The following is a 27,310-nucleotide window of genomic DNA, read 5'->3' as shown; positions in this document are numbered from 1 at the left end:
AATCACATCATTCAAATCTGTTCTATGTGTAAATGTGTGCGTGTTTGGGTGAGCTGGGCACTATACTGTACGTGGCTCTGTTCTAACACAGTGTTCCATTGCATCAGTCTTCTCCTCTCTTGTCAGTTTAGCTTAGTGTGGAGTCTTTTTCTGCTGCAACCTTTTGGCTGTGTGCTGCCTGGCATTTAGCCTTTTTGGAGCTGAAAAGGAAAGGAGAGAGTGGAAGAAAGGACAAGGCCTGGATTGAGTGCTCCAGTGAGAAAGGTCTTGAATCATTATGTTAACACTACACTATTAAAAAAAGTGCCAAATGTTAAAATACACCCATCTTTTTCTCCACCTGAAATCACAGTCACAAATGCTTGTGTAAATCAAAATGACAAACTGTTTCCGGAATAAAATATAAAATAATTTTGGGGTCATTGTAATTTATCTATATTATTCTATTATTATGATTTATTTTCACAGTAATTTGACTTTTGATGATCGCCTAACCTTGCTGTGCTAAGAAAGAGAGAGCTTATTAGTTGATGCTAAGAATCCTGCAGCAATCATCCTGGCTCTCACTTGTAATACAGCAACCAGGAGGGATATCTATCTGCTGGGAGGAAGAGGGAGCATGGGAGAGTGACAAAATGAGGGATGATGAGTATAGTGTTAATCATAGTCTATATTTAGCTGTGGTACAAACACAGAAATTATTCACTAAACAAGAAAACTTTGCATTGATCTTGTTTGTGTTCAAATACGGAGTGCATTTGTGTGCATAAGGAGAGAGTGCAGAAGAGAGGGGGAAAGAAAGTGCACATTGACATGCTCAGCCACTGCCACAGTGTATACGCAGCTGAAATATTGTATGAACATATGTCTGAATCTCACTCCCTCTTAAATCACTGTCTAGTTCTACATCTCTGTGTGCGCTCATGTACATATTGATGCATTGTGTGTGTGTGTTTGTGTGTGTGTGGAGCCAAAGAAAGCTGTAGCCAAGGATGCAGGAAAGGTTTGTTCATTCTGGGTATTATTGCCTGTTTGCTTTTCTCTTTATGGGCCTTCCAGGGCAGGCTGGGGGTGGTGGGTAAAGCCTGTCACCCTGGGGCTCTGGTGCTTTTGGGACTTCAAAGCTGTTGGTAACCACAGGCTCAGGAATTCAGCACACACACACACTGACACACTCACACAACCATGCCTACAACAGAAATGGAGAGATAGATAGATGGGGTGTTTATTTGTTAGAGAGGCCCCTGCCAGTTGACCAAAGCTCCTCACAGTGGTCAGTCTTTGTGCGTGCGCCTGTGTGTGTTCATGTCTGCACTGTACACAGACACAGAGTATGTATTCAGTGTGTAGCAGTATGCATGCATGCATGCATGCAAAAAATAACTTTTCTATATTATGTGTTTGTGATCTTCTCCACGTGGCTTATGGATAATGTCTCATCTGTAAGCATGCTGTCAATAGGTAGACAAGGACAAAAGGATGGACGCTGCAGTTGGACAGACAGTGAATGTTTGAATACACATGCATTTTAACAGGGGAGGGAAATGGGAGGAAGTGACAGGGAAGGTGAAGACAAGAGAGGAAGAAGGCTGTCACAGCTATGTTGACACTTGTATGATTCATAAAGTTCATTCTATTATGTTATTCAAAGCATTTCTCCACTACTTAAGTATCACTTTTAATTGTTCTGAGAATAAGACTGGTAAAACAATTTTCCACCATCGCTAGGAGTCACAGAAGGCCCTCCTTCTGTAGTGGTCTAGATTTTCATATTCCACTCAGTGGAAAATCATACACTTACAAACTGTTGATGAAGATTCTCAGTCATCCAGGTCATTTTCATTCAGAAGGTTGAAACATCTGGACTTGTAGAGTTTTCTTGAAGACGTTTCGCTGCTCTTCCAAGCAGCTTCATCAGGTCTTACAAACACACTTACAAACATCATTTCCTTGTAAACCTTTTTGTAGGAAGTCTGACTAGCATAATAAGCAGCTTATGATAATTTTTTGCACTTTCTGACATCACTTTTCTATTTCCAGTGGTTCACTTCATAACTATAATATTATGATATTATAGTCATCATGTCCACTTACAGCAGGGGATAAAGTTAATGACTCCACAAAAGGCAGGATGGAGGACAACAGAATACATCCTCTCTGCGATCATCCTCTCTGTGTTGTAAGCTTATGTCACAATCTGAATGAAAGCCATGAATATAAGAGGCCTATTACTGTATCGTGTCTGCTATTCTTGATGCTGAAGATGTGTTGGTGCCCTCAGCTGAAACCTCAGACACATTAAGGGCTGCAGCTGTCAAGTGTCTCACTTATCTAAACATGCACCGTAGGCTTGAATAGTGACACTGTGAGTAGTTGTCAGAAGCATCATCTCATTGTACAGCCGAGATGCGTTCAGTGAAGAGAGGCCTCTTAGTGACATTTCGGTTTGAAAAACCCAGGCGTCACCACATAAACGTCTGTCTTCGAGCAGCTGTCTGTGCCGCTACATCACAGATGTCAACGTGAAAAAAAAATATATTTTACAAACATTCTTTAATGACAGCACTGTCTGTTTTAACACTTCTGAGAGTAAGGGCACAGCATGGAAGTCTTGTGGTAATTCTGCATTGAGGTCTTAGCAAGTTAATGTTGACACTGTCGCTATTGATGTAGTGACACATTTGAGCTGCAGCATTTAAGAATTCTGTCACTACATAAATCTTACACTCACTGCCAGTGTCTTTGAAGATTTTTGATGTATTCACTTTTAGCATTGACATGTTACATGTTATGCTAATGGGACATATTTCTACAGCATAATCACATCCAAGCTGTCACTCACAAACCTAACATTAGTGACCTGGAGACTGTGACCGAGTCAAGATAAGAGCAGACGCAAAAATACTTTGTTTATTCTTAACTTCAAAATAAGAATCTTTAAACTTAGCATGACAATAGTGAGGGGCTCCACAGTAACCTGGTCCTTAAAAATAAGTCCCAGGTCTCAAAGTATGGAATGTGAATGATGTCAATTAAAAACAAACAAACAAACAAAAACAAAAAGAAGCCCCAATTAATTAAAAGACATTAATGAAAGGCTCCAAAGTAACATGGACCCTCAAAATAAGTCCCAAGTGCCAAACAATGTTTAATGGGAGAAAGTTGATCAGTGTCAGCTTTTCAAAAACAAAGACTAGAATTAGTTACAGGACATTACTGAATGAACTGTAACTTAAAAGAAACACTTCACAGACTGACATTTTCTTCTCTGTATTACATTAACACTTTATCTTTTTATACCTTTTTATACTTGATATTTAACTTTTCCTATATTTCATTTCTAAGAATATTACATTTCTAAAACATCTGCACAAGGTTGAGACACAATTTCAGCTTTAGCTGATTCTTTTTTGTCTATATTTTTTACATCGATACATCATCTTTTAAGCATCACATACCATGTTTTTTCTCTCTCTCACATGAAAGAGGCATATTTATTTCAGGGCTGACACTAATGTAAATTGTATTTTTATATACAGTCCATATACTGTATGTAAAATCGTACAGTCATTGTTTATCATGAGCAAAATAATTTTCTTATTACCGTTCACATTTGGAACACACTGACTCTCAGGTTATTGGTTGTATTTCAAGCAGGAAGTTGACATTTTAACAGCTGTGGTTTTGAGCAGTTTTGAAAAAAGATCCTGAATCTTTGTCTGAGAGTAAAAATGCTGCTGACTCTGACACAAGACCAATAATTTCAACATTTTTAATACTGATCTTGAGTACTACAACTTAAGATGTCAAAACTCTGTGAGGACAACCTGAACCTATTATTATAATGTATTTGAAGTCTGCAGCCTGCAAAAGCAATGAACAAGAATAAAGGTCAAAGCAGCTGCCTGTTCCATATGCAGATCAGCCTGTTTAGCATCATACTCATCATTATGCTCATGTAATGTATGTCTGTTTTGTGGTTTTACAAACCACTGTAACAAATGGTCTCTCTCATCATTCCATTAACCCTCACCAGTCTCTCTTGTCTTTCCTACATATAGCATAGAAGCACACTTATCAATAAATCCAGATTTCCCCTTGCTTGCTTTATATTTTTGAACCTGTTCAGTCCCTTACCTGTGTTTGCGTGTGCATTGTTGACCTTGCTGTAGTAACCTTGGTGTTAATATTGTTTGTGTCTTCCATCTTAATCAGGTCTGCAAGAAGTGAGGCATCACAGCTCCTCTGGGATCTATATCCGATTACGAGTGAGCGAGAGAGATAGAGAATGAGTGCATGACATAAGTGAGAGAGGCATGTCTGTCAATATATACAGGTCATTAGTAAACCAGAAGTGAGCAGTAGAGGAGTGAGGAAGACAAAGCGCTTACTGCAGCAGAAACCACTTCTCACTGACACACAAACGCACACATATTCAGAACTAAGTTTAAAATATCTACTGGTGCCATGCATTTATTTTTTCATGTCAGACCAAATCTGAATTTTAAGGACAGAAGTGGAAGTATGTAAGTACGAGTATGAGTATGAGTGTTGTTACATCTGACCTTTTCACAGTCAGTAATATGTGATAAAAAAGCTGTTAGCATTGGGAGTTAGTGAAGTAACAAGGTTCATTTACTTGACACACCAAACCAAGAATCAATCATCGTTCTTGGAGTGTGTGCTGGTGTATCCTTATTGCATTTATCAGATCTCTGTCAGCAGCTTATTGGCTGATTCAGCACCAAGTTTGTAAAGCCGTACAGATTGGTTGTTCTTTAACAAATGTGAAAAAGCGAACCTGATCTACAGTGAGGAAGATCTTTATCACTTTGTTTTTGTTTTGTGTATTTATAGTCCAAGGGTGGCTGGTGGTGCTGTGGTTTAAGCTGCTTTTTTCCAAATGTGTGTCTGGACCTTCCACATAAATACATACAGAAAATACAGAAAAAAAAGCAAAAAAAAAAAAGTAAGCCACCTGAGTTCTCTCAGGTGGCTTAGTCATTCAGCAGTCACGATGTGTCAGACATTCCTGTCTTTCTGAAATGATCCATAGACTCACTCCATGCATCCTTGATTCTCTCTGCTCCAACAGCTGATAGAGATAAAGTAAAAGGTCTGCACATGTAGTACATACTCCAGCCATCTTCATCCACCCACAAGAAGCCAAGTTGTGACATTTTACCTTCATCAGTAGCAGTTAACTTTAAAACAATGTCAAGTGGAACGGCGCGCTGCCTGGTGTATGTAAAGGTCTGTGTGTGAATGTGCACATCTGTGAATCATCATATTGCGTGTGAGATATTAACTGCTGTTGTGCATGCATATGAGTGTGTGTCAGTTTGTGTGTGCTGATTAAAGACAGTCAGGCCTCAGTGATCAGGCCTTTAGCTGTCCCTGCACTCTGAATGCCAAACACAGCCGAGCTTTCCCAGTGCAGCCAAGCGTGGAGACTGCAATGCTCGACCACGCTGGTCAATCCTAAAGGCCTGCCGCTGTGTGTGTGTGTGTGTCTTTTTTCATCTTTGTGTTTTCCTTAAGTTCTTCATTGACAAGAAATCTAGATAAGAAACGTTCATATTGAGTAGACTGTGTTATCCACTTGTTATCAGCATAAACAAAACACCACTGGCTGTATGTGTATGTGTGTTTTTATCTAACATATAGAGTTATGTGGCTGTGGTCATTCAAATGACTGATAAAGTCTGCAAACAAAGTAGGTGGAGCAGAAGGTGGCCTTACCCCAGCAGACCATGTTTGTACCCCGTCTTTTAATTCATATGCCTTTTTAGTAGCTCCTCGGTTAACAAAAATCAGAGTTGGTGTCAGGACCTTACTATAATGTAAATATGTTACGAGACAAACTACTTCCATCCGTAGCAAGCTTCTTCCCCATTTTCTGGACAAACTGCGCAAATACCTTACCTTAAGTAAGTAATCTACTTAATACATTAAGTAGATTTTCATTTAGATAATCGACCTTTTTCTTGTTGCATAATATCTTTTACAATATTCTTTGTGTGCATTCTATGAAATTATTAAGTGTAAGGCCAACAATTATGGGCCCTGTCTCTACTCTTAGATTTTTATTCAGGTGCTGATATCTCAATTAAATGTGCTTTTTATAAGGTTTGTTAAACAATGCTATAGCTAATGCAGCTTTGTATTTCTTTTCCACATCCAAGCTCTGTCTTTAATTACTACCAGAATTGAGTGTTAACAAGTGTTTACACTGCCAAAACTGTTTACTGTATTTTCAGTTTCTTTGTCACAGTCTTGCCTCATGTAGAGGCTTGAATAAAGTGTCATTTATATCAGGACAAAGCGTCCAACCTTTAAAGGTTGAGGGATACTGTGGAGATGAGCAGTGACCTTTCTTACAAATTACACACACACACACGCACGAAAAAATATGCATGGAAGGTTAGAAGCAGTGTAAAGATGAGTGGAGTGAAATGGCAGATAGCAGTGTCCAACAAGATTACTGTACTCATCATCCACAGATTTCCCACCTCCGCCAATTCATTTTCCTCCACCTCTGTCTGTTCAAATGGATGGCACCAGACATTTGTCAAGGTGAAGGTAGCACAGTCCACACCTAGCGATACAACCAACCAATCTTTTCCATTTCCTCCGCTCTGCTAGTCTTTTGCTATTAAGTGTTCAATTTCAGCACCTGGAGAAGATGCCAAAGTGGAACACGAACGCGAGGAATGTTAGAGAAATCTCACTGATTAATTCAAGGTTCTCTGCCCCACATGTTTCTCCCTGATCTCTCGCTTGCTTTGCTGTTAATGAAAACAGTTATGCAGAGGTGTTTGGCAGACACATGGTATGTCATTGAAGTACGAATATTCAACTATTGAAATTTTGATAAAATTCTTAAATGTTGTGACATATATCACAAATGAAATTACATTTTATAAGTTCTCAATCTAGAAGTATGATGTGCTGATTCTTGTTTTAGTGGTTGTGGCTGGGATGACAGCTCAGGGGTAATTGAGGTGTATAGTATTGATGAGACCCTGACTCTAATGAGCTTTAGTCAAATAATCTATTGATTTACATGTAAATGGCTCCTGAAAGGTTACTGGCTGTGGCTGCCATCTGCATGTACTTACCATGCTAATGTTGTGCTGAGTGACATGTACACACTCAGCAACACATGCAGAAATTTAAGGGCTGAGAGACAGAAAGACTGGAAGAGAGAGGCTGCTTGATTATTGATAGGTTGCACTGCATCATTATAAGAGGAATAAGGCGTTAATTACAAGACCATTCATCAAGTGCACACCTTTTAACCCCTTCCACCCCAAGCCCATTTTACGGTGCAGCTTTGAATCTCAGCAAGTGATTTTTGCCTGTGATTTATATTTTATTTTGATGATAATTATCATGGCATTTATTTTTTTGTCTTCCTAATTAAAAGGAAACTCTACGTTTACAGTGTCAGTTATTCCCAAGCAAAAATTAGTTTTTGTTGTGCTTTATTTATTGACATAATATCTCAGAAGCTAAATGTTGATAAAATTCTAAGCAATAAGTAATAATTAAAGTAAAACATTTCTTTAATTATAAAAACAGCACTAATAAAATCAACAGTTGGGATCTTTATTTATAATCTTACAATAATACTTAAAGCCTAAAGGAGCTACTCACAGATGCAATACATCAGTGATAAAGACACAAATGGAGCTCAGTCCTTAACATGAATTTTCATAAACATTTCCTTTTATATCAATTTATTAATTTATTAATTTTAGTACTTCCCTCTAATGTGAGGATGTTCCAGCTAAGAACGGCTCATTCCGGTTTGCTGAAAATAGGCCCTTTCATTCAGCTAAAACAATGTGCAGAATGGAATTGCGGAGTTCTGCTATCAGCAAGCTCACTGACTGAGGTTCAGTGTTAATTACCAGTGTGCTCAGCTTAACTGAGCTACTCAGTAAATTGTCCCCAGGTGGGCAAAGAATAGGCTCTATCTTCATTTCTCATAACTGCAGTTGAGCTAATTATGAAGACAATGTGTGTGTGTGTGAGCGAGATTGGGTTTGGAAAAGGTTTTTTGTCATCTGCATGTGTTTATGACCACTTGTGTTCATATGTGCGTTACTTATGTGTACTCACTAAACAGATACATACATTAAGTGATCATCTTAAAAAAACTAGTAGGTATGCGTTTAATGTACAATGTGGATGTGATGGTCCAAAGAGCGTTGTCTTTCTTTGTGTGCATGTGTTTGTACATTTAAGCATGGCGAGACTATAATTGGCACTATGCTAAAACATGCAACTTTCAAAGCCAACAGTTCTGTTAAGTGAGATGTGTTATGTTGTAATGATGCCATCTATCACTCTTTTCATCTCTTCATTCCTTTATCCCCTCACTCCTCCATCACTGTCTCTGTGGCCTCATTTAATTTAGGCTGGACTATTTATGGGCCTGTAAAAACAATAAGGAAATAGAAGAAGGATTTTACTGGCACAAAGAATACCTCGAGCACATGGGAAAAGATGAAAAAGGTTGTTGAATTAGACCGTACCACATCATTTTTATATAATTATTTTTGACCCTTAACATCTGGGTAAAATTGGACAATTTTGCAACTATTTGATTAATATTTTACATAAAAAAACTTGCTTGGAAACCAAATAAAGAACTATATAGTGTCTGATACTGAAGAGGTCGATAGCAGTGAGATCCCACATTCCCAGTAACACAGTTACACCATGTGCATTTTATTTAACTGTGTATGATGCAAAATATGAATGTTACTTAAACAAGTCTTCAGCTAAAGTCGATGTCTCAATTTGCATCTTGTTACTGTCATCAAAGGAGAGATGAGTTTTTACCTTGTGCTTCTCATTTTCATATGGGAAGTACATAAATGCTTTACATTGCAGCACATATTTTTTTTTTTTATTGGTGAGCTTTGCAACTCAACTGCCAATAAAAACTTTAAAAGATGTAACCTGTAGGTTTTCAGCTACAGTAAGCTGCGATCACCGACAATGAGCCGTAACACATACTATAGACGAGCCTGTGTGGGGCTGTGAGATGTTCCGTGGCTCTTTTAAAGCTTAAAGCAGGGGGCTGCATGCAGCTCAAGGTCAGGTTGAATCGGGCCATTCACACCCTGTGGGTTTGAGCAGCAGAGGATGAAGGAAACATTTAGCTTACTTGTGTCTGTGGGTATTCTTTGAAAGTTGAAAGGATATCTGACATGAGCATGATTTGCAGTCTCAGGAGCGTTTGCCCAAACTGCAGTTGTTGTTATGGAGATCATCCTTTTCTCTTCACTTCTGCATGGGGCATGCAGATTCTCATACATGTAACCATGGTGTGTTCCACATCTGTCTGCAATGACAACCCTTCACCAGGTTTCTTTTTTTAATGATGGACTGTTCTGGGTAGCTGTTACTGGGGAGAGTGGGGGTTATCACCCTGCTGTAGAGTGGAATACCATGTGTTCACCCAGCGGGTGAACATTCCTGCTGGCCCCATGATTTCCTCAGGTCATTCATAGAGTCCTCATTCCCACTGTAATGGCATTGTCCTGGGGGCTCAGCCGCCCGGACAGCCTATCCCCCCCCCCCTTCAACGTTTCAAGCCTTTGGCCTCCCTGACAGCACTGCCCTTCAGCTGCCTGTCAGCTACACCAGTGCCTGGTGGTGTGGGTTGATGGGAGAGTGGGGGGGAATGGAAGAGCGAGGCCAGCAATGGGGCAAACACTGTTTTCAGGTCGTTTGAAAAAGATGGTGGAAACAAGAGTGCTTTCAATTGCCAGGATCATATAAGATGATATTCACACCTGGAGAGCTGAGAGCAAGCATAAACATTCACAGCACCTGGCACTTTTTGTTTCAGCTGACCAGTGACCACCTTTTTTCTATATTATATATATACTTATATAAGTGGCAGTCATGCAACTAAAAATCCTCATGAGCTTAATGAGGATATCATCTGTTTGCTTTAAGGTAAAGATACATGGATGAAGCTGCTCGAGCCAAACTGCAGAACACAGTGGACTGTGAATCTGCTGTGCTTGTGAAGCAGATGTAGGGAATGAAAGCTGGGAACGAAGAACGGCATCTGCTGCTTCTTATGATTTTAACAAAGAGCATGCAACACACACATCTTTTCTCAAAGCCTCTCTTTCTTCCTGCATTGTGTGTGTAAAAAGGGCTGTTCATCATTATTCAAGGACGGAGCTGATTAAAGGTGATTAAGCCCTGCCCATCCATCACTCTTGCCTTTCAGCCTGTCACTGGCCTCAGTATTAAGGGGGAACCAGACTCTGTGCGTGTGTGGGTGGGTGGGAGACAGAGAAAGAGAGACAGCTAGGTGTTTTTTTCCCAAATATTCACCATTAGACTAATTGCAAATAATTACTCAAATAGAAAGTAACAATATACTTGGATCCTCAATAATGTTGCCTAATACTATAATAATACACAAAGGCATTCAAATGGCGGTTTCGACTTAAATGGGCCGTGTCAGCTCATTCTTTACAAGACTCTTTAGCAGCACTATGATGAATGTTCACTCTCTCTCTTGATGAATGATTAGAGTCAGAGCCTTTCCTGCTTTTGCCATTCCTCATAACAACTACCTAAATTATACTAACAAATGATTCTAACAAGGTAAAGAGGATTTTTCTCAGCAGGAGTTAATTTGTTGATTGACTGTTCTGGTGTCTGGTTCTGGACAATTAGACCATTGGTCTATGAGCAAATGCTATAGGCTGAGTGAAAAAGGCAGTTTTAAAGCTATAACTGTCTGAGGTGGATTAAGGGAGATAAGAAAATGGCAGAGAAACTTGCTTCAGATGTGAGAGGTTTGGCTTGTGCCTGATATGTGTCATTTAATAATAATAATTCTATGATTGCATTTGAACACCTTGGAAACAAAGGTTCCATCAGTATTACTGACACTGCTGGCAAACCTACTCTTACATTATTCAATACTAAAACAAAATGTTTTTGACAAACTACAGAATTCAGTGCTTGTAAGTCTAAGAGGTGAACATGTATTTTGACGGAGCAGCAGTTCTGGTGAGACCTGTAAACACTTGACAGAAGAATCTGGATATTTAACGTTTGTGCCCTGTTGCAAAGACTTGGGGCTTCGGAAACTCCCATGAACATTAGCTCTGCAGGGTGCCACTCTTGAAATACATTTCTGCTGAACGTGCACTCCTCAAAAAGTACCACTATCACCCAGCATCTTCCACTCTGCATGCCTAACACACAGAAAAGTTTGTAGAAAGTCACATTCCTGAGCAAGGTAATACACATTATTATTATTATTATTTATTTTCTATGCTGTGGGACCTTTATGCTAAAAACATTTGTTTTGGTGTTGTCATCTCAAACTAAATAATTGATTTGTTTATGTATGTATATATATTACAAATCTGATAAGTGCATTCTTAATGTTAAGCTTAGTACTTATGCATATTAACTGGTCTTTATGTATTTATAGTCATCATCTTTCTTTATGCTGTGCATTCTACAGCAGGTTGTATATGTGTGTGTTCTTAGACTAGTTCTGAAGGTGTGTTTTGAATGGACCCATGTGAATACTATCTGTGCCTGTGTCATCAGTGATGAGTCATTACTCTATGCACTATAAGTTATAAGCACCACTAAGATGTTAAGACACTCAGTGGGATTTATAGCTACAAACAACATGAGGCTGTGTGCACACAACAGCATATGCATATGACACCTAAACATACACAGGTAAATATAAAGAATATGAATTATTAGTCGTTTGGACCTGTGTATGCTCCAGCAGCTGAGGCTAACAGAGGAGGAGCCACAGTAAACGTTTGGGAGGAGTGGGTAAAGCGAGAGTCTTGATGTGTATTTGGATCATGCCAGTATGTCTGGCTCTGTCTGTGTTTCACCTGCGCTGGTCTGTCAACCTCACACACACACACATACACACACATTTGCACTGGCAGGCATAGGTACCTAATGCAAGGCAGACATTACATACATGCTCTCTCTTTAATGTCAGCAAAATCACAGGCTGCTGATTTATAGAAAGGTTTCAGAGAATGTTAGTTCGTTCTCTTTCTGACTCAATAACTCTTACCCTTGTGTGCCTCTCTTTCTCTCTCTCAGCAGTAACACATGGTAGGACACCCGCAGTGAGGTGTGTCATTTGAGGAGTGATTTAGTGCTGTTCTGCCCTGGCCACTGCTGAGACACCTGCCCCAGGAATCCTACTGTACACATACATTTATATGGATAGACACGCAGATGCATGCACAAGATGGCCACATACTCACAAAGCACTACCATAACCTTCCAAACGCATCAGTTCCTATAGCCTGAGAGTACCCATTTTGCCCTTTCCGCAAAGCACTGCATACCAGCTCTCAGTGGATAATGAAGTAAGGCATTCAGTTATGGATTCCTGAATTTTCACTGACCACTAATCCTTTGCAGAAGGATGTGTGACTGGACAGTGTCCCAGCACACTGTGGTTTGATGGGAGGGGAAGTACTTCTTTCCTCTCACCAATGAGTCCAAGAGATCTGACTTTTGGAAATCTATATAATGTATATGCCATAATCCACCTCCAAAAAAGAAGAATGTCTCATACACTTGGAGCTTAATGAATAAAGCTGTTTAACATTTTAGCTTAGCTTAATTTAATATTTGTTTAAAAGAACAAGAAATTCATACTATGATTAATTAGACATCATTGTCAGTTTGTTTCAGGGTTTTCTTCTTTTTCCACTTTGGAACATCACACAGAACAAAGTACTGAATCCTATAGGACTCATTTGAATGTACTGCAAGGGAAAGGGTCTGTACCATTGGCATGAAGCTGTGAATGTGATTATTTTGTTGTTATATGAAAGCTTGATCAAATTGCCTCTCATTTTATCCCCTGTGGCATGCAGCAGAATCCCATTAGCCACCTCAGGCCTGTGCTACACAAATACGTTCTGACCTTACCACCTTTTTCAGAGATTCATGTTGTGTTGTTCACTTTAAAGGTGAGAACTAATGAGATATGTGTGAAATATTTGGTATGATGTGATTTGGCATGGTGGTAAATATGGCTCTAAGTGAGTGATGTGAAGTGAATGATTATAACATGAGTAATTTCTGTTATATAATAAATAATTATATTTATTTAGCGTTTCGCCTGGAACCTGCTAAATGCTGCTTTTCACCACACTGTTTGCTGTCTAAATATGCCTTGTGTACATACAAGGTTTTTACAAAACAAAGAAAGGCAAACACATTTTTAGAAACATTATTTAACTAAAGAAACATTTGTTTTATCACACTGTGGAAAGTGGATCAAATCACTTGGTTCATATCCTTTTTATGATAGTTTATGTTGTTTCCATAGCAATAAACAGAAACCAGATGTTGGAATGTCAGATTGCTGTGTATAATCTACATAATATTCAAAAAAAGAGAGGAAATAAAAAGAGAAACTAAGTTTGAGTTGATCAGTTTTGGTAGCTTTGTAAAGGCTGGAAAGAAAGCACCAGGATTTATCATCACTGTCAGTCGAGCTTGAACATTTCCCTGTGAGAATAACACTGCGGGCTACATGAAAGCCAGAGTGTCATATTGTCTGAAGTGCGAGGAGCCTGGGGGCTCTTTAGCATATGGCAGCAGCTCAGAGGCTTGTGTTTGAGTTGTCTGTCGGCATATGCGCATATATAGTATGTGTGTTTATGTCCTTCAGTTGTCCTCAGGTGCTCCAGCAGTGAAGTGGTCTTTTACTGCAATTCTCCACACAGACTTCAGCATAGGGGCCCATTGTCAGCAATCATATGAAGGCCAATTCATCTGAATTACACCGAAGGGAGTTTAAATCAAGCAATGTCCTGACAAAAGATGACCATTAAGATTTATTGTATTGTAAATAATAAGTAATGTTTTGAAATTAAGTTTTACAGATGCAGAAATTAGTAAGGGTGACAGAGGACTTTATTACCCTGGAGGGCTTACATTTGCTATGATGACTCGATAGCTTCACATTATCACCACTTATTACATGGCTGCTTATAATAACAATCCATCATTTTACACAATGTATTAATAACAAATGATATTTACTTGACTTCTTAAGAAGGAGGACATTAGGCCATTGTCACTGGGCAGGTGAGATGACCAGTATTGTGAATTAGTTTAAAAGGAAATGGATCATATTGGGGACCCTCAGCAGCAGAGGGCTGTAGCTATGATGATGGCTGAGGGTTAGTTGAGCCTGTTTTAGTGTGGCACCGTGAGCAAACCAGCACTCTGAGAGCGAAGTGTTCTATTGGGATTTTACGGTACTGTCAGGTCCTGCAGGTACGGTTGAGCTTGGCCTCTGAGGGCCTTGTATGCAAGGAAAAGATGTCTAGTCTGGATTTTACAGAGAAACCAAAATGGGGAAAGTAAGAACTCTATTTCTAAGTCTAATTTCACATTAATACTGTCTGCAGTTGTCCAACCTAGAAGTAACAAATATATGGACTCATTTCGTAGCACCACTCTGTGACTGGATGCTGCTGATCTCAGCGATATTGCACAGGGGGAAAGAAGGCTGTCTCAGAGACATGTTTAATATGTGGGTCAAGAATGGCTCAGAGGTTCCTCACAGTCTTATACTGGAGATCAAAGTAATGCCATCCGGAGTAACAATATCATCAGCTATTCTGTTCCTGAGGTGTAAAGGACCAATAATTATAATCTATTTTTTGTCTGAATTCAGCAACAAAGAAATAACAAGTCATCCAGAACTTGATGTCCTTAGGACATGCCTGAAGTTTAAATAAGTGATCTGTTTACTCTGGGTTCAGACAAATACAGCTGAAAATGCTGTATTACCCAGGAGAAGCAAATATAAAGTTAACTAAAAACTAACTAAACACCATTGAACCATTGAAGCTTGACAAACCCTTGTATGCAAAGAGGAAACATCATTAATATGTATAAATGGAAATCTGTCTGATGACCACCATTTAAACCAGCCTAGCACTGTTCCTGTAATCCAAATTTCACATTCTAATCTATGTGGTGAAATAATGTGATCAATGGCACTGAAAGCAGCACTTTGTTTGAAGCCATGAAAAGATCATTTGTAACTTTAATCAGTGCTGTTTCTGAGATGTGGTGTTCTCGGTTTGAATACAATTGGGCTCACTGACTCACCACCACTTTTTCAAGAATAAACAAATGGGAGGTTGGATATCAGTCTGTAGTTCGATAAAATGCCTGGTTCAAGTGGAGGTTTTTTGAAGTAGAGATCGTATTACAGAAAACTTAAAAGCCTGTGATGCATATCCTGTTACTTGAGACAAGTTAATCTGATCTGATGTGGAAGTGCCAAATAAAGCCAAGGCATCTTTAAGCAGCTGATTTGAGTCCAAAAAATATGTGGATGGTTAACAGAGATTTAGAACACTTGTGAACTGATCATTACATCAGTGCATGTCTAAATGTTAGCACAATGAGTGAAGTGGGTCACCGTCATTGTGTCCTGGTGTGTGTGCATGTGTGTGTCCAGCTGGGATGTAGATGACCTATTTTCTCTTAAAGCACTGGTCAATAAAGCTGTGCTGGTGTTGCTTGCCTTTCAACAAAGGGGGCAAAAAAAGGACACACACACACAAACATTCATCTTGAAAAATGTTTATGGGATTGGAAAAATTGCTCTGAGCTCCTCATACTTTTCTTTCCCAACCTCTTTCGCAGTCCACCTTTTCACTTCAGTTTTTCCATCCATTCATTATAAAGCCATTTATCTGTCCACACTGGTAATGTCAGTTATTTTTCCTAGTAGCAAGCCATAACACTCTTTGTGTAACCATCTAAAACTAGTTTTCCATTTTCCAAAGTGCATTCTTGTTAGTGTGCTCTCTGTAAATTATGATGATGTGATCATCTAAGTAAGCAGAGTACAAACTGATGTTTTTGTAAAGACAGACGGTATTTAGAAGAAAGCGTGTTGTAGGTAGTTACATAGATTAGTAACATTACTTCTTAAAGTCCTTTTAGTACGAACTTGCCACTTGTTTGAATTCCCCATCAGTTTACAAATATCAATGTGGGAATGGCAATGTGGTTGCCATTGGCTACTATTGTCTTGCATGGTACTATGGTACAATGGTCTGACTAGCTAAATCACCAAGATGACGACAGTTAGTGTCTTTGTGTAAACTCTGTGTACATGGCTGGTTATCAGTAGTGTTAAGAGAAAACACAATAGTCCCGTGAAGGATGACTGGAGGCAAATGGGTTTAAATGCTGCTCCGGTTGTGTGTTGTGTCTCCAGGGACTGTAACAGTAGAATTCACATGTGTGTGTATTTGAAAGTGATGGGGGCTATGGGTTCTCTTCAAACATGGTGTTTACATATACACATATGTGGTTAAATGTGTGAAAATGCAGACAGTCGTGGTACTGTGTGTTATAGATCAGGGCTTAGGTTTTGTGTATACATAGTTCTGTGTGTGGGAACGCTAAATGTGGCTCATCCTTTTGAAAAGGATTGGCTCCAATCCCCTGTCTCTGATTTGAAGGTGTTATGTGTGTGGTAAAGTGCCTCTTCTCACCTCTATATCATTGAAATTAACATCTCCGCAGTTATGTGTGTGTACTCTGGAGAGTGTGTTCCGGCTGCTTGTCCTGGATTTTCTTACTGACCTGGCTAATCTCTGGAGTGTGGAGTGTGTGAGAAACAGTTATTACATCCTTGATGGATGCAGCAGGGAGTTGACCCCATACATGCTACCGCATAAATAGGGTTTATATAGTGCTTGCCCTATGTTGTTCCACTTTATTGTCCTTCACAGTAGCATTGCACGCAAGACGCATGCATGCAGGCACACAGACATACACACGCACAAGCTATTGTGCGTGTGTATGTAACTATAAAATTTGCTGTGTTTTTCCTCACTTTATCCCATTCTCATCAGACAAATTAAAAGTACTGGTCACATTTTGTGACATGTGATTGAAATTAAATTTTGTCTTTTTGTTGGGTCACCATATAATCAAGGAAATGGAAAGAGATAAGAAAAGGTAGAGAACATTGTTTTAGAGAGCATATCAAAAGTAGTGTCGGTAACTAAACCTAACCAAACAGTAACTAAAAGGGTAATAGTCTAGGGTATTACCTTAATAGCTTGTAAAGATACAATATCCCGTAAAGAACAGATTTCAGTTGTCTCCATGGGCCTTTGTGTTTTCATTTAATTGAAATGGTTTGATGAAGGCAGAGTGTAGCACCTCAGTAAACACACTGTCATAATGAACATTTGATGTGTTGATTCTCCTAATTTCCCCTTGAACTGAAGAGAGCTTTTGTGAATATTAAAGAGAGTGGTTAAAAAAACTTCTGTTCTTCCCATGTTTTTTAAAAGAAACTGAGAAAGGGCAATATTTGCTGGTATTAAAATCTTTAATAACACATTATGGCTGCACTGCTTGGGTTAATCAACAACAGTCTTCATTTGCTGGAAACAATTATGTGTTATTACTGGGGAATTAGTTTGTTTTTTAAAAACATGAAAGATGTATCACTTCACACAAACCCACTATCACTGGGTGCTGTTGTTTTCTCAGTTTTTGGTTTCATACTGTAATGATGCTCTGATGTGGTTTGGTGTGTTTAACTTAGAAACCATATGTTTGCTCTTTCTGCCACAATATTAGCAATAGAGTCCCTCCTTCCTTCTTCTTCCTCCCTCTACTTTCCTTCATCATCCTCTTCTTCCTTTTGTCCTCCTCTTACCCTCCTCATCAGGCTGCTTTATTATGCAAATCAGTTTTGGATCAGATCACTTAATTAAGCTCCACTGTGCCAGTTTGCGTGTACACTCCAACACACTTGTGCACAAAGCCCATGTTCACACACACACACACACACACACACACGTGCTAACTTCCTACACAGATAGGGAGATGTAGGCACACATACAAACAGGCATCAGAAGCGTTGAGAGCGTAGGGCTAGATATTTCTTGGTAAAGTTGGTTCGCCAATTATTTTTAGTGATATATATATATATATATACAGATTGAAGATAGGGTACTACATTTAAGTGAATGCAATAAATGTAAAAAGAAAGTCTAAATAGTGCTGATAATACAGCCATGCCCCACCTGTTCCTTCACTAAGTTCTGCTGTGCCAGCACTGCATCATCAACGATTACAACTTAAAGAGTTGAGAGCCAATTACATTGTTAAATTTTGATTAGCTTCAGTGGCTCCCATTTGCCAAAGCGGTTTTACATTGAAGGTTTGAACAGTTAATGTGTCCTTGAGTTGATGGGGGTTGGCTCTGGAGGCTCATCATGGTTGCAGATGTACAGGACTGCTCTGCTTTGACAGACTGAAGGTCCATCAGCCCAACTACTGACATATAAACTCCAGTATGTTTCCAGCATGATTGCCATGGCAGATGATATAATAACTGAAGATAACAGAGATAGAAGACATTGTAATTTACCCAGACACAACCTTTGTCTTCAGTGTCTCCGTGTCACGTTCTCTTCTCATTGTAGTGATTATTTCTTGCTTGTCTTTTAAAAAGTAAAATACATGAATGTACTTTCTTAATAGTCAACAATGTGCTTATTAATTTTTTATGACAACATAATAATAGGCTGCTGAATTTTCCCGTACTATGGTTTCTTGAAAGACTTTGACCTTTTTCAGGCTGCTGGAACATGTTACTGTTTGGCCCAGTAGAGGATGTCATGGCAGGGGGCACCATGTTTACTGTTTCCACTAACATTACCAGTGGCTCCGGATAAGACTCCCTAAGCTTTCCAAGTAAATAACTTTTTCCATTTCAAAGAGACCTATAACAATTAAAGAAAGAAGGATAGAGCAACAGAGAGAGAAAAGGAATCCCACAGAAACATAGCAGGAGGAAGGGAGGGCAGGATGAAGGGGAGGCGGAGACGGAAGGAGATGGAAGAGGAGCAAAGAGGGAGTGAAAGTCATTGGAATGAGTGAAAAAGAAAGGAGGCATGGGTGGTGTGGAAACAGGAAATTGATTGTTGAGTTGTGCTTTGGCTGTGTTTGCAGCCAGGCTGTACCTTGAAGTGTGTGGAGGAGAGAAAGACATTAAGACCGGGCTGAAGATTTGGGTAGGGTGGATGCCCTGATAAGGTCAAGGGTAGAGGTACTTTCCCACATTTTCTGCTTGACACCAATTAATTTACAAGTAATGAGCGAGGTCAAGGATTAAAGGGCACACGTCATGTGAGAAGCAACATTCTGAGCGTGATCATTTTTCTAGTGATTAGAGGGAAGACTGATAAAAGCTGATCTATGCCTGTAATGAGCTTGTAATTCTGCAATGGAATAGTGATTCATAAATTCTAGCCCTTTTATACATGATAATGACCACTGAATGCACTGGTAACTGGTTTTTCATAAAAAGATCTGTCAACCTTTTACCATAGAAGTCTCTACCAGAAAGTGAAACATTTGCATGTCCACAATATTAAGATTTTCTTGGTGTTGTGGTGTCCAAAATCCTATTAATCCCAAAGTCGTTCTCCTTCGATTTAAAGAACACAGTTATTCTACTGTTAACCTCAAGTTCACTCATTGTTACTCATATGTATTATATAAATACTAACTTAAACCATTGTTCCTTTAGAATCCATGATTGTAGACCACACCTGGCACATGATCGAATAAAAATGGCCCCTATTATGAGACACATGGTGGCAAAATCCAAGATTGGGTCATAGCTAAGATAAAAAAAAGACACAATTAATTAATTAACTACTAGATAGCCTATTGGGTCACATTAATTGTGACCCAATAGGCTATCTAGTAGTCATGTTAATAATTGATGAGGTGTCCTATGACCCAGACTATTGATCGAGCAAATGGCAACCCCAGCAACCATATCATGTGGCTGCCGTGCATGTGTGTATTTGTGTGTGTAGCTGCAGTTTAAATGTGAATGAAGAGATTGTGTTACAGCTGTCATTATGTAGAACGTAGGTAGACGACCCCTGAGAGCGTGTGAGTATTTGAAAGAACTTCAACTTGAAATGTGTGTGTGTATGTTGATAAAAAAGGTCTTGTAGAAACAGTGATCCAATTCTCACATGCTGCTTGTGTTGCTATTATTGATTTGAAAATGAATAAAAGATGATTCAAGGGAAATGTTCATACAATTTTATTGCATTCAAATATTTAATTTCCTGCAGCAATAGGTGCTGGTGTATAGATCTACCTAAATCTAACCTTACCTTGACCTTAAATAATTGTTTTGTTTGTCTCCATAATGTGACTGTATAATCTAATTTATGTCCCCACAACATTAGTAAAAGAAGAAACCACACACACATATTTTAATTAATCACACATACTCTGAAATTTGAAGAGGTGCTGTGAATCCTCTCCTGGGACACGCACACACACACACACTTCTTCTGCACATGGTTTCATTCTATCCTCTCATGCCCACACTGCAGATGAATGTCAGTGTAACACACCTCGGTTCTCCTCTAGATGAGGAGTTAACCTCCAACGGGCAAAATCTGATTTTACCATCAGTCTCTTCCAAGGCTGCCTTTTTACTCTGGCAGACACACGGGGTAGAAACAGGACCTTTATTATCCTTTTCCAGCAGTTATAAAAATATTTTTTAGGGTTGTGGTGAAGAAAATACAACATATCACTATACTGTCATATGAAAATCTCATACCGTAAGTGCGGCTTTGGTTATTAACTTTTACATTGAGGATTTATGAGACCCTCTCTTTGACTGATAAATTTTGAGGCTGTGTTACGCACTGAAAAGTCCCTTTAAATTTTTTTCATCGTTCAAGTGGAAATTAGACTGTTTTCTTTCAATTTGGTTCTTTGGTTGAGTCCCAGAGCTGTTCATTCAAGTGGATAAAATATTCTGCCAGCAGTTGCAGAGAATATTGATTAAAAGTATTAGTATGGAGTTACTCTACAATTAAAATATCCCTATGAAAATACCCTGTAGGTCATACTGCCCATTAGGTTACATGGTTGATACAGTTAAACATCACCTCTCTCTTAATATTGTCTCAACACTGCACAATGACTACCTGTGTTGTTAAATACTACAGTGGCCAGGGATACATATTTAACAAATAGGTATGTCAATGAAACAAAATATTTTATTATAATAAAAATAAAAATGTTCTACTAAGATGAAAATGACTACACAACAGATTTGTTTCTAATCGTCAGTCGGAGTGATGCTATGACCTTGTATACAGTAGCTAAACGGAAACAGATCTAGTTGGACTTTAGCCCAGTGGTTAAACTGCTTAGTAAATATAGTAAAAGAACCGTTAGGGACATGCATGCTCGGTCAAAGGTTGATAAGAGATCATATAAAGGCCCAGTTTGCCAGTATGAGATGAAATCATTTCAACTTTTGTCTCGTTACCCATAATCCACTACATTTCTGGTAACCCAAGGGCTACCTTGCTGCTTCTGCACCCTGATTGGCTGGGGTTGCTGGCTGTCAGGTCTAATTTCCTGGTGTTTCCTCCAATGAGGGTGGTCTGTTTTGTGTGTGTCAGCAAGTGTTGCGCTTGCCATTCCATCAGTGGGATTGTACTGGGATGTTAAAGCAGCTTCACATTCTATCACTCTCACACGCAGGCACACACACACACACAACAGAGGCGAGGTAGTGGGGTATTTAGTGCAGCATTGGGATCTTGGTGTGGCAGTGTCAGTGATGGATATGGCAGTAGTATCAGCAGTGTTGGCTTTTGCAGAAGTGTGTTGTCCACCACTGGGATCTGTCAGACCTGTTCTGCTGAGCCCACACATTCTGCTGGCTCGCTGCTGTTGCTGCTAGCCATTTCTTTAATCTGGTGTGTGCCTGTGTGAGCACAAGCCTGTTTGCTGGAGTGTGTGTGCAACAGTGTCATATTACTGAAAAAGGACCATGTTTGCATTTTAATAAAATCATTGTGGCTGGGCTCTTATTTAATAGATATAATTCTAGAATTTGGTTAATTTCTTGCTTTATGATTAAACAATGAAGGGTTTCTTATGTGTGGGAAGCATTTAATTTAAAGTGAAATGCATGCAGATTGCCCCAGTGTATTTAAATAGTGTTTCAGTAAAACTTTTCAAGCACATTTCCAGATTTGAATATATGCCACATTACTCACTGGATGAATGCCTTAATCCTGTGTGTTACTTGAACTCCCCATCACTGTGTGCCAGCAGGAGCGTTACCTCTAGTGCTTGGAAATACTGCACTCTTGATCTTAAGCCCTACATGAGCTTCACCATCATTGAGCAAGACATTTTGCTGGCTTAAATGCATTGTATCCCATCATTGAGATAAGATGACAGGGGCTTCAACCTGTGATAAAGGAGAAGAAAGGAGCAGAGTATAAAGCTGAGTGGAACTAAATGGGAAGAGAAAAGAAAGAAGCCTTCCTACGCAGACACACATATACTTACACATACAATACACTTTACACAGGTGGAGTGTCACCCTACTGGCGCAGATTGCAACAGATTTGTGATGAGTAGGAGTTAAAAGAGCTGCTGAGTGCAGATTTAATACCACAGATATTTAAAGAGAACATCCCTTTTATCTGAGGGGACAATTTGCATTATTCATGTTGTGCCTTGTGAGAGCTGAGGAGAGGAAACAGAGATAAAGACATTTCAGAGAATTATTGTTTTTTACCAGCAGGCAATAGATTCGTGTTACATTAGCAGACAATTTACATTCAGCTATTCTCCTGCAGTTTGTTTGTCAGTGTGCGTGTGTGTGTTATACGCAGCCCATACTTTACTCCTTCCTGCTTTTGTTGTAGGTACTCTGAAAGAAGAATGCAGCTTTTATATAGCTGTCAAAGTGCTGGTTCAGCATGATGCTCATGGATCTGTCTGTGTTCTTTTGTTTCCAGTGTGCAGGGCAGGCTTCTACAAATCTACCCTCGGGAACATGGAGTGTTCAAAGTGTCCACCTCACAGTTTTTCTCACCATGAAGGGTCACTGCACTGTGGCTGTGAAAAAAACTACTTCCGTGCTGAAGGGGACCCTGCCTCTATGGCCTGTACCCGTAAGTTTTTATTATGATTTTTATGATTTTATTTATCATGAGAAAAGGGACACTACTGCCTCTGAGCAGTCATCCAAATGTCAAATGCAGCAGAACAGAGCCTGGAAGATGACCTCTGTCCTGGAAGGTCAGTCCACCATGACCACACACGATACCCAGCACATCCACATTGAAAGACAGAAGGTCATGATTTAGTTTAAAACACCCAGATTAATAACAGTAAACACATACAAGATTTCATATTATGTCTTCCTGTTAAAAGACGGGCTGAACATGACCCATGACCCATCCATGACATGTGACAGAGTGCAGTATCTCTCAGGAGTAAATGCAGCTACCCACAACATGCACCATATTGCCAAAGTGCCATCTTGCTATGTGCAGAATTCAGAGCAACATGTAATCTATCAAACATGACAGTTTGCCATTTTTAAAAAAACATTAATGCAGAGGTCTACCCTGACCTTGACAAAATCAAACTTTGATATTGGAAACTAACAAGAGATTTTGGCTTTGTGCTCAGAGCTAAATGTGTAAGTCTACCAATCATAAATGCTCAGATGCTGAATAAGTTTGTACAGTACTAATACATATATATCTATAGATACTTTATTAATCATGAGGGGAATTCAAGAAACATAGGAACACTAATGCTTCTAATATACTGTTAGATAAATTAGAAACTTGGATTCCCATAATGCAGTTAAAGATCATCTAATAATAAGCAATTTCCCAATTCACCAGTAAATACAGTGAATATATGCTTAAAGGTTGAGGAAGCCAAGTCTGCCCACCACCTTTTCCACTCTCTGTAGGACTCTCTTTTGTCTCTGTTTTATTGATTGCAGATGCAGATTCCTCTGAGAGAATTCCAAAATGCATTCCCTCTAAAATTATAAATCACTGCATTCCCTGATGTCAGATTATACATACACCCGTTACTAAAGGGGCAAGAAAGAAACAAAAAAAAAAAGTAATCCAGCATGGAGAACAGTAGAAAATATAAATCAACGCCCACAGCCATAGACACAATCCTAATTAGAAAGACAGTCACGACAGGTCCCTGGTATGATTATCTCAACATCATCTTGTCAGCTACGCAAATTTCACCTCTTTGGGACAGATTGAGTGACGCAGGAGCTGAAAATGAATAGATAAGTTGTTAGAAGATAATGATGATGATTATCTGGGGAGAGGGATTTTACTGTTAGCGGTGTGATAAAGGTTGTTTCAAGTTGACTCAAATTTGAAAATGTTGGCAGGAAAAATCTCAAAGGGCAGAAGGAATCAGATCAGACAATTAACCCATTCCTCTCTATCAAAAGAATAGCCTATAGTGTGTTAACAAAAAGCCCCAGAGATTTGTTTTCTATTTTAGCTAGAAACACTATATTTAGTGTGGACATTGAATGTACAGATTACAGACATATTACACTGTTAACATAAAAAAATAGATTTCACATATGTATCATGCCTTAATTCAATGCCGAATTTGTCATTTAGACAGTAGTTTATAATAAACATTTATAATATTAAATGCAGAATCCATGCACACATTATTAAGCCTCTATGGAAACCCTTCTTGTGCCAGAAGTACTGCTTATTTAAAGGCCTTGCCTAAGAAATGTAATCAAACTTTTCCCCAAAATTCCACAAATGTGCACAGCCATGTGCAATAATTCTTATTTAAGTCCTCCTGGTGCATAAGTGCATACATTTTTTTTTTGAATATGTATTTTTTTTCTTGACCTGTAATAAATATCTGGTTAAGGTATGAAAATTGACTGAGAGAATTATTGGGTTAAAAACAGATGACTGTATTTTCCTTTGTACTTAGTGGGAGACAGTTTTGGAACATCTGTTTTATGAGTGTAGTTTGTCCACTTATAATTCAGTGTTACCAATTAAAAATGCATCAGTGCTTTCCTCCACATCCCACACACTGCCTCCAAATTAGCACAAAATGTTCTGCTTCACCTTGCAGTTCATGCAATCAGCTTGATGAGAGAGAGACAAAAAATGGTTGTGTCCGTGACAGTGCTGACATGCAGCTTTCAAGTTTCTGAAATACCACAAATGATACTGACACTAAACTTTCTGCATAATACGTCAGAGAGCTGAAGTGCATGAGCATGCAACAATAGCTGTGTCACAAAATGTCCTTAGACATGAAACTTTTGATGTGGTGGAGCAGAGGTAATAATTATTCATGGTTATTTTATATTATTATATATTTAATTTCCTATATCTTGAAAAGTCTTAGAGAGATCACAGATGACATTATGATTTTCTAAACAATAAAATTAACTTTAAAATAGTTTTTGCACAGGCACATAACAGGCTTTAATACAGAGAGAGCAGCTATGCATATTTTGGAAATACGGTGAAAACTAAACAATCCAGTAAACCTATTTCAATCTCTTTCCTTCCTTCTCCTCAGTTTCTTAGCAGTTATTTGGCAATTTTGTTCTGTCCTCCCTCTCTTATATAAGAATCTGAAATCTGTTTTTACTTTGAAATCTCAGTCCGAGTTTGACAAAGACTTGGAGAGTCAGAGCGAAACACACATAATGGACTGAATCACATTAACTCAACTCTTATATTACTAGAACAATAACAGCAGCTTGTGTATACATTGTGCAGCTCTCAAAGACCATTGACATAAATGCAAATGTCAAAGTCGGTTATAGTGCACTGCACACTACTTTTACCAACAAATGGACATGTTACCCGTCTTAAATGCTCCTTATATAAAGCGGCAGAAAGCAGTAGTAAAAAAGGTTGTAGCCATAAAAAATGACATATTAGCGTAATCATCCTATGCTACAAAAGCACTCCTTAGGCAACACATCACAGTAAGGAACTGGAATTTCCATTTAAAAAGACCTTTAATTCTAAAAGTTCATCTTACATGCTCTGTGTACTTTACTTGACGGTTCTGCTGCTAAATCTAATTCCATCTAATGTCAGTCTGCTGATTGATCATGATACTTCTTTTCTCCGCTGCCTTTCTTTGTGCTCTTCCCTTTCTTCTATCATCTTTCTTCTATGCAAAAACTCTCATTCTGTAAATCCACTGCCCTGCTCCATCTCACCTCACCTCCATCTCTTCCCCCAGGACCTCCTTCAGCTCCTCGGAATGTGATCTCTTCCATTAATGAAACCTCAGTTATCCTGGACTGGAGCTGGCCAGAGGACGCCGGAGGACGCAAGGATGTTACCTTCATTGTTGTCTGCAAACGCTGCCGCGGTGTTGCTGATAATGGCAGCATCAGTGGAACCCAGCACTGTGAGCCTTGCCGGAGCAGTGTTCGTTTTCTGCCAAGAGCCACGGGCCTCCAAAACACCACTGTGACGGTGGGCGACCTGCTCGCCCACACCAACTACACATTTGAGATTGAAGCGCAGAATGGCGTGTCCTCACTGGCACCCAAGATGAGACAGTATGCCGCTGTCACCATCACCACCAACCAAGCTGGTGAGATATCACATCAAACTGCTCTGACACAAACACATGAATAACTGAAGTACAAAATTGATCTGCCAGTTTGTCCTCTGCCTCTTTTTAGTTACCACACATGCCCCCAAACACAAATACATTTTGCATTTCTGTCAGCTATAGCTTATCAATGCAATGGCTTCAAAAAGGTGTTTTACTAAAGAGTTTTCTGAATCATGCAGTGGGATCACAGAGTACACTAGCTGAGCATATGCCTGGCCTGGGTGTATCATAACATCCAACTCAGTCCCGAAAGTTACAAAAACAACTCCACAAGTGCACAACTCAGACTTAAGCCCTGTATGGGTTGAGCCTTTTACACCTAGTTAGCAAACATAAGATGGAAAAGTTGTCTAATGTCTATGGCAGGAATTAGAACAGAGTGTTAAGAAGAGTCACACCTGATCAGAAATCAGTTCAGACAGTGAACTGATTAAGAAGTTTTACTTTTACTTTACAAGGCACACTTGTTTGAGCCCTGCACTATGTAGTATCCTTGGCTTTAGGATGATCTTTTTGCTTTGCATAAGTTTTCTTCTTTCTCCCTCATTAACCTTTGTATTCTTATTCTTTTGATTTTTGTTGCCATTGTTTTCCATATCTGAAGGAGGAAGTTAGGATGCACTTTGGATATGAGTGTGTTACTTGGTAACAGTCCTGGCTTTGGATGTATTCACTTGGACATGCGCAGCTACAAACATGGTTAGGCAGTTCAGACTTAGCTAAGACCGACATAAGA

The 27,310-nt window shown here is 39.1% G+C and overlaps 1 protein-coding gene across 6 annotated transcripts in view; it reads left to right on the top strand.

Annotated features, from left to right (window-relative positions):
- epha3 (eph receptor A3) overlaps positions 1 to 27,310 on the top strand; it is an 80,388-nt gene that overhangs the window by 17,423 nt on the left and 35,655 nt on the right. For all 6 annotated transcript variants that reach the window (XR_003672484.1, XR_003672485.1, XM_028433814.1 and 3 more), the window contains exons 4-5: positions 22,917 to 23,072; positions 26,191 to 26,550. Coding sequence is in view for 4 of the 6 variants with exons in the window: in XM_028433814.1 (XP_028289615.1) it covers positions 22,917 to 23,072; positions 26,191 to 26,550 (516 nt within the window). In the remaining 2 variants the exon portion in view is untranslated. The remainder of the gene's footprint in view (positions 1 to 22,916; positions 23,073 to 26,190; positions 26,551 to 27,310) is intronic.

Source organism: Parambassis ranga, chromosome 21 (genome assembly GCF_900634625.1).
Source record: "Parambassis ranga chromosome 21, fParRan2.1, whole genome shotgun sequence".
NCBI lineage: Eukaryota > Metazoa > Chordata > Actinopteri > Ambassidae > Parambassis > Parambassis ranga.
This window is presented reverse-complemented; position numbering and strand designations above follow the sequence as displayed.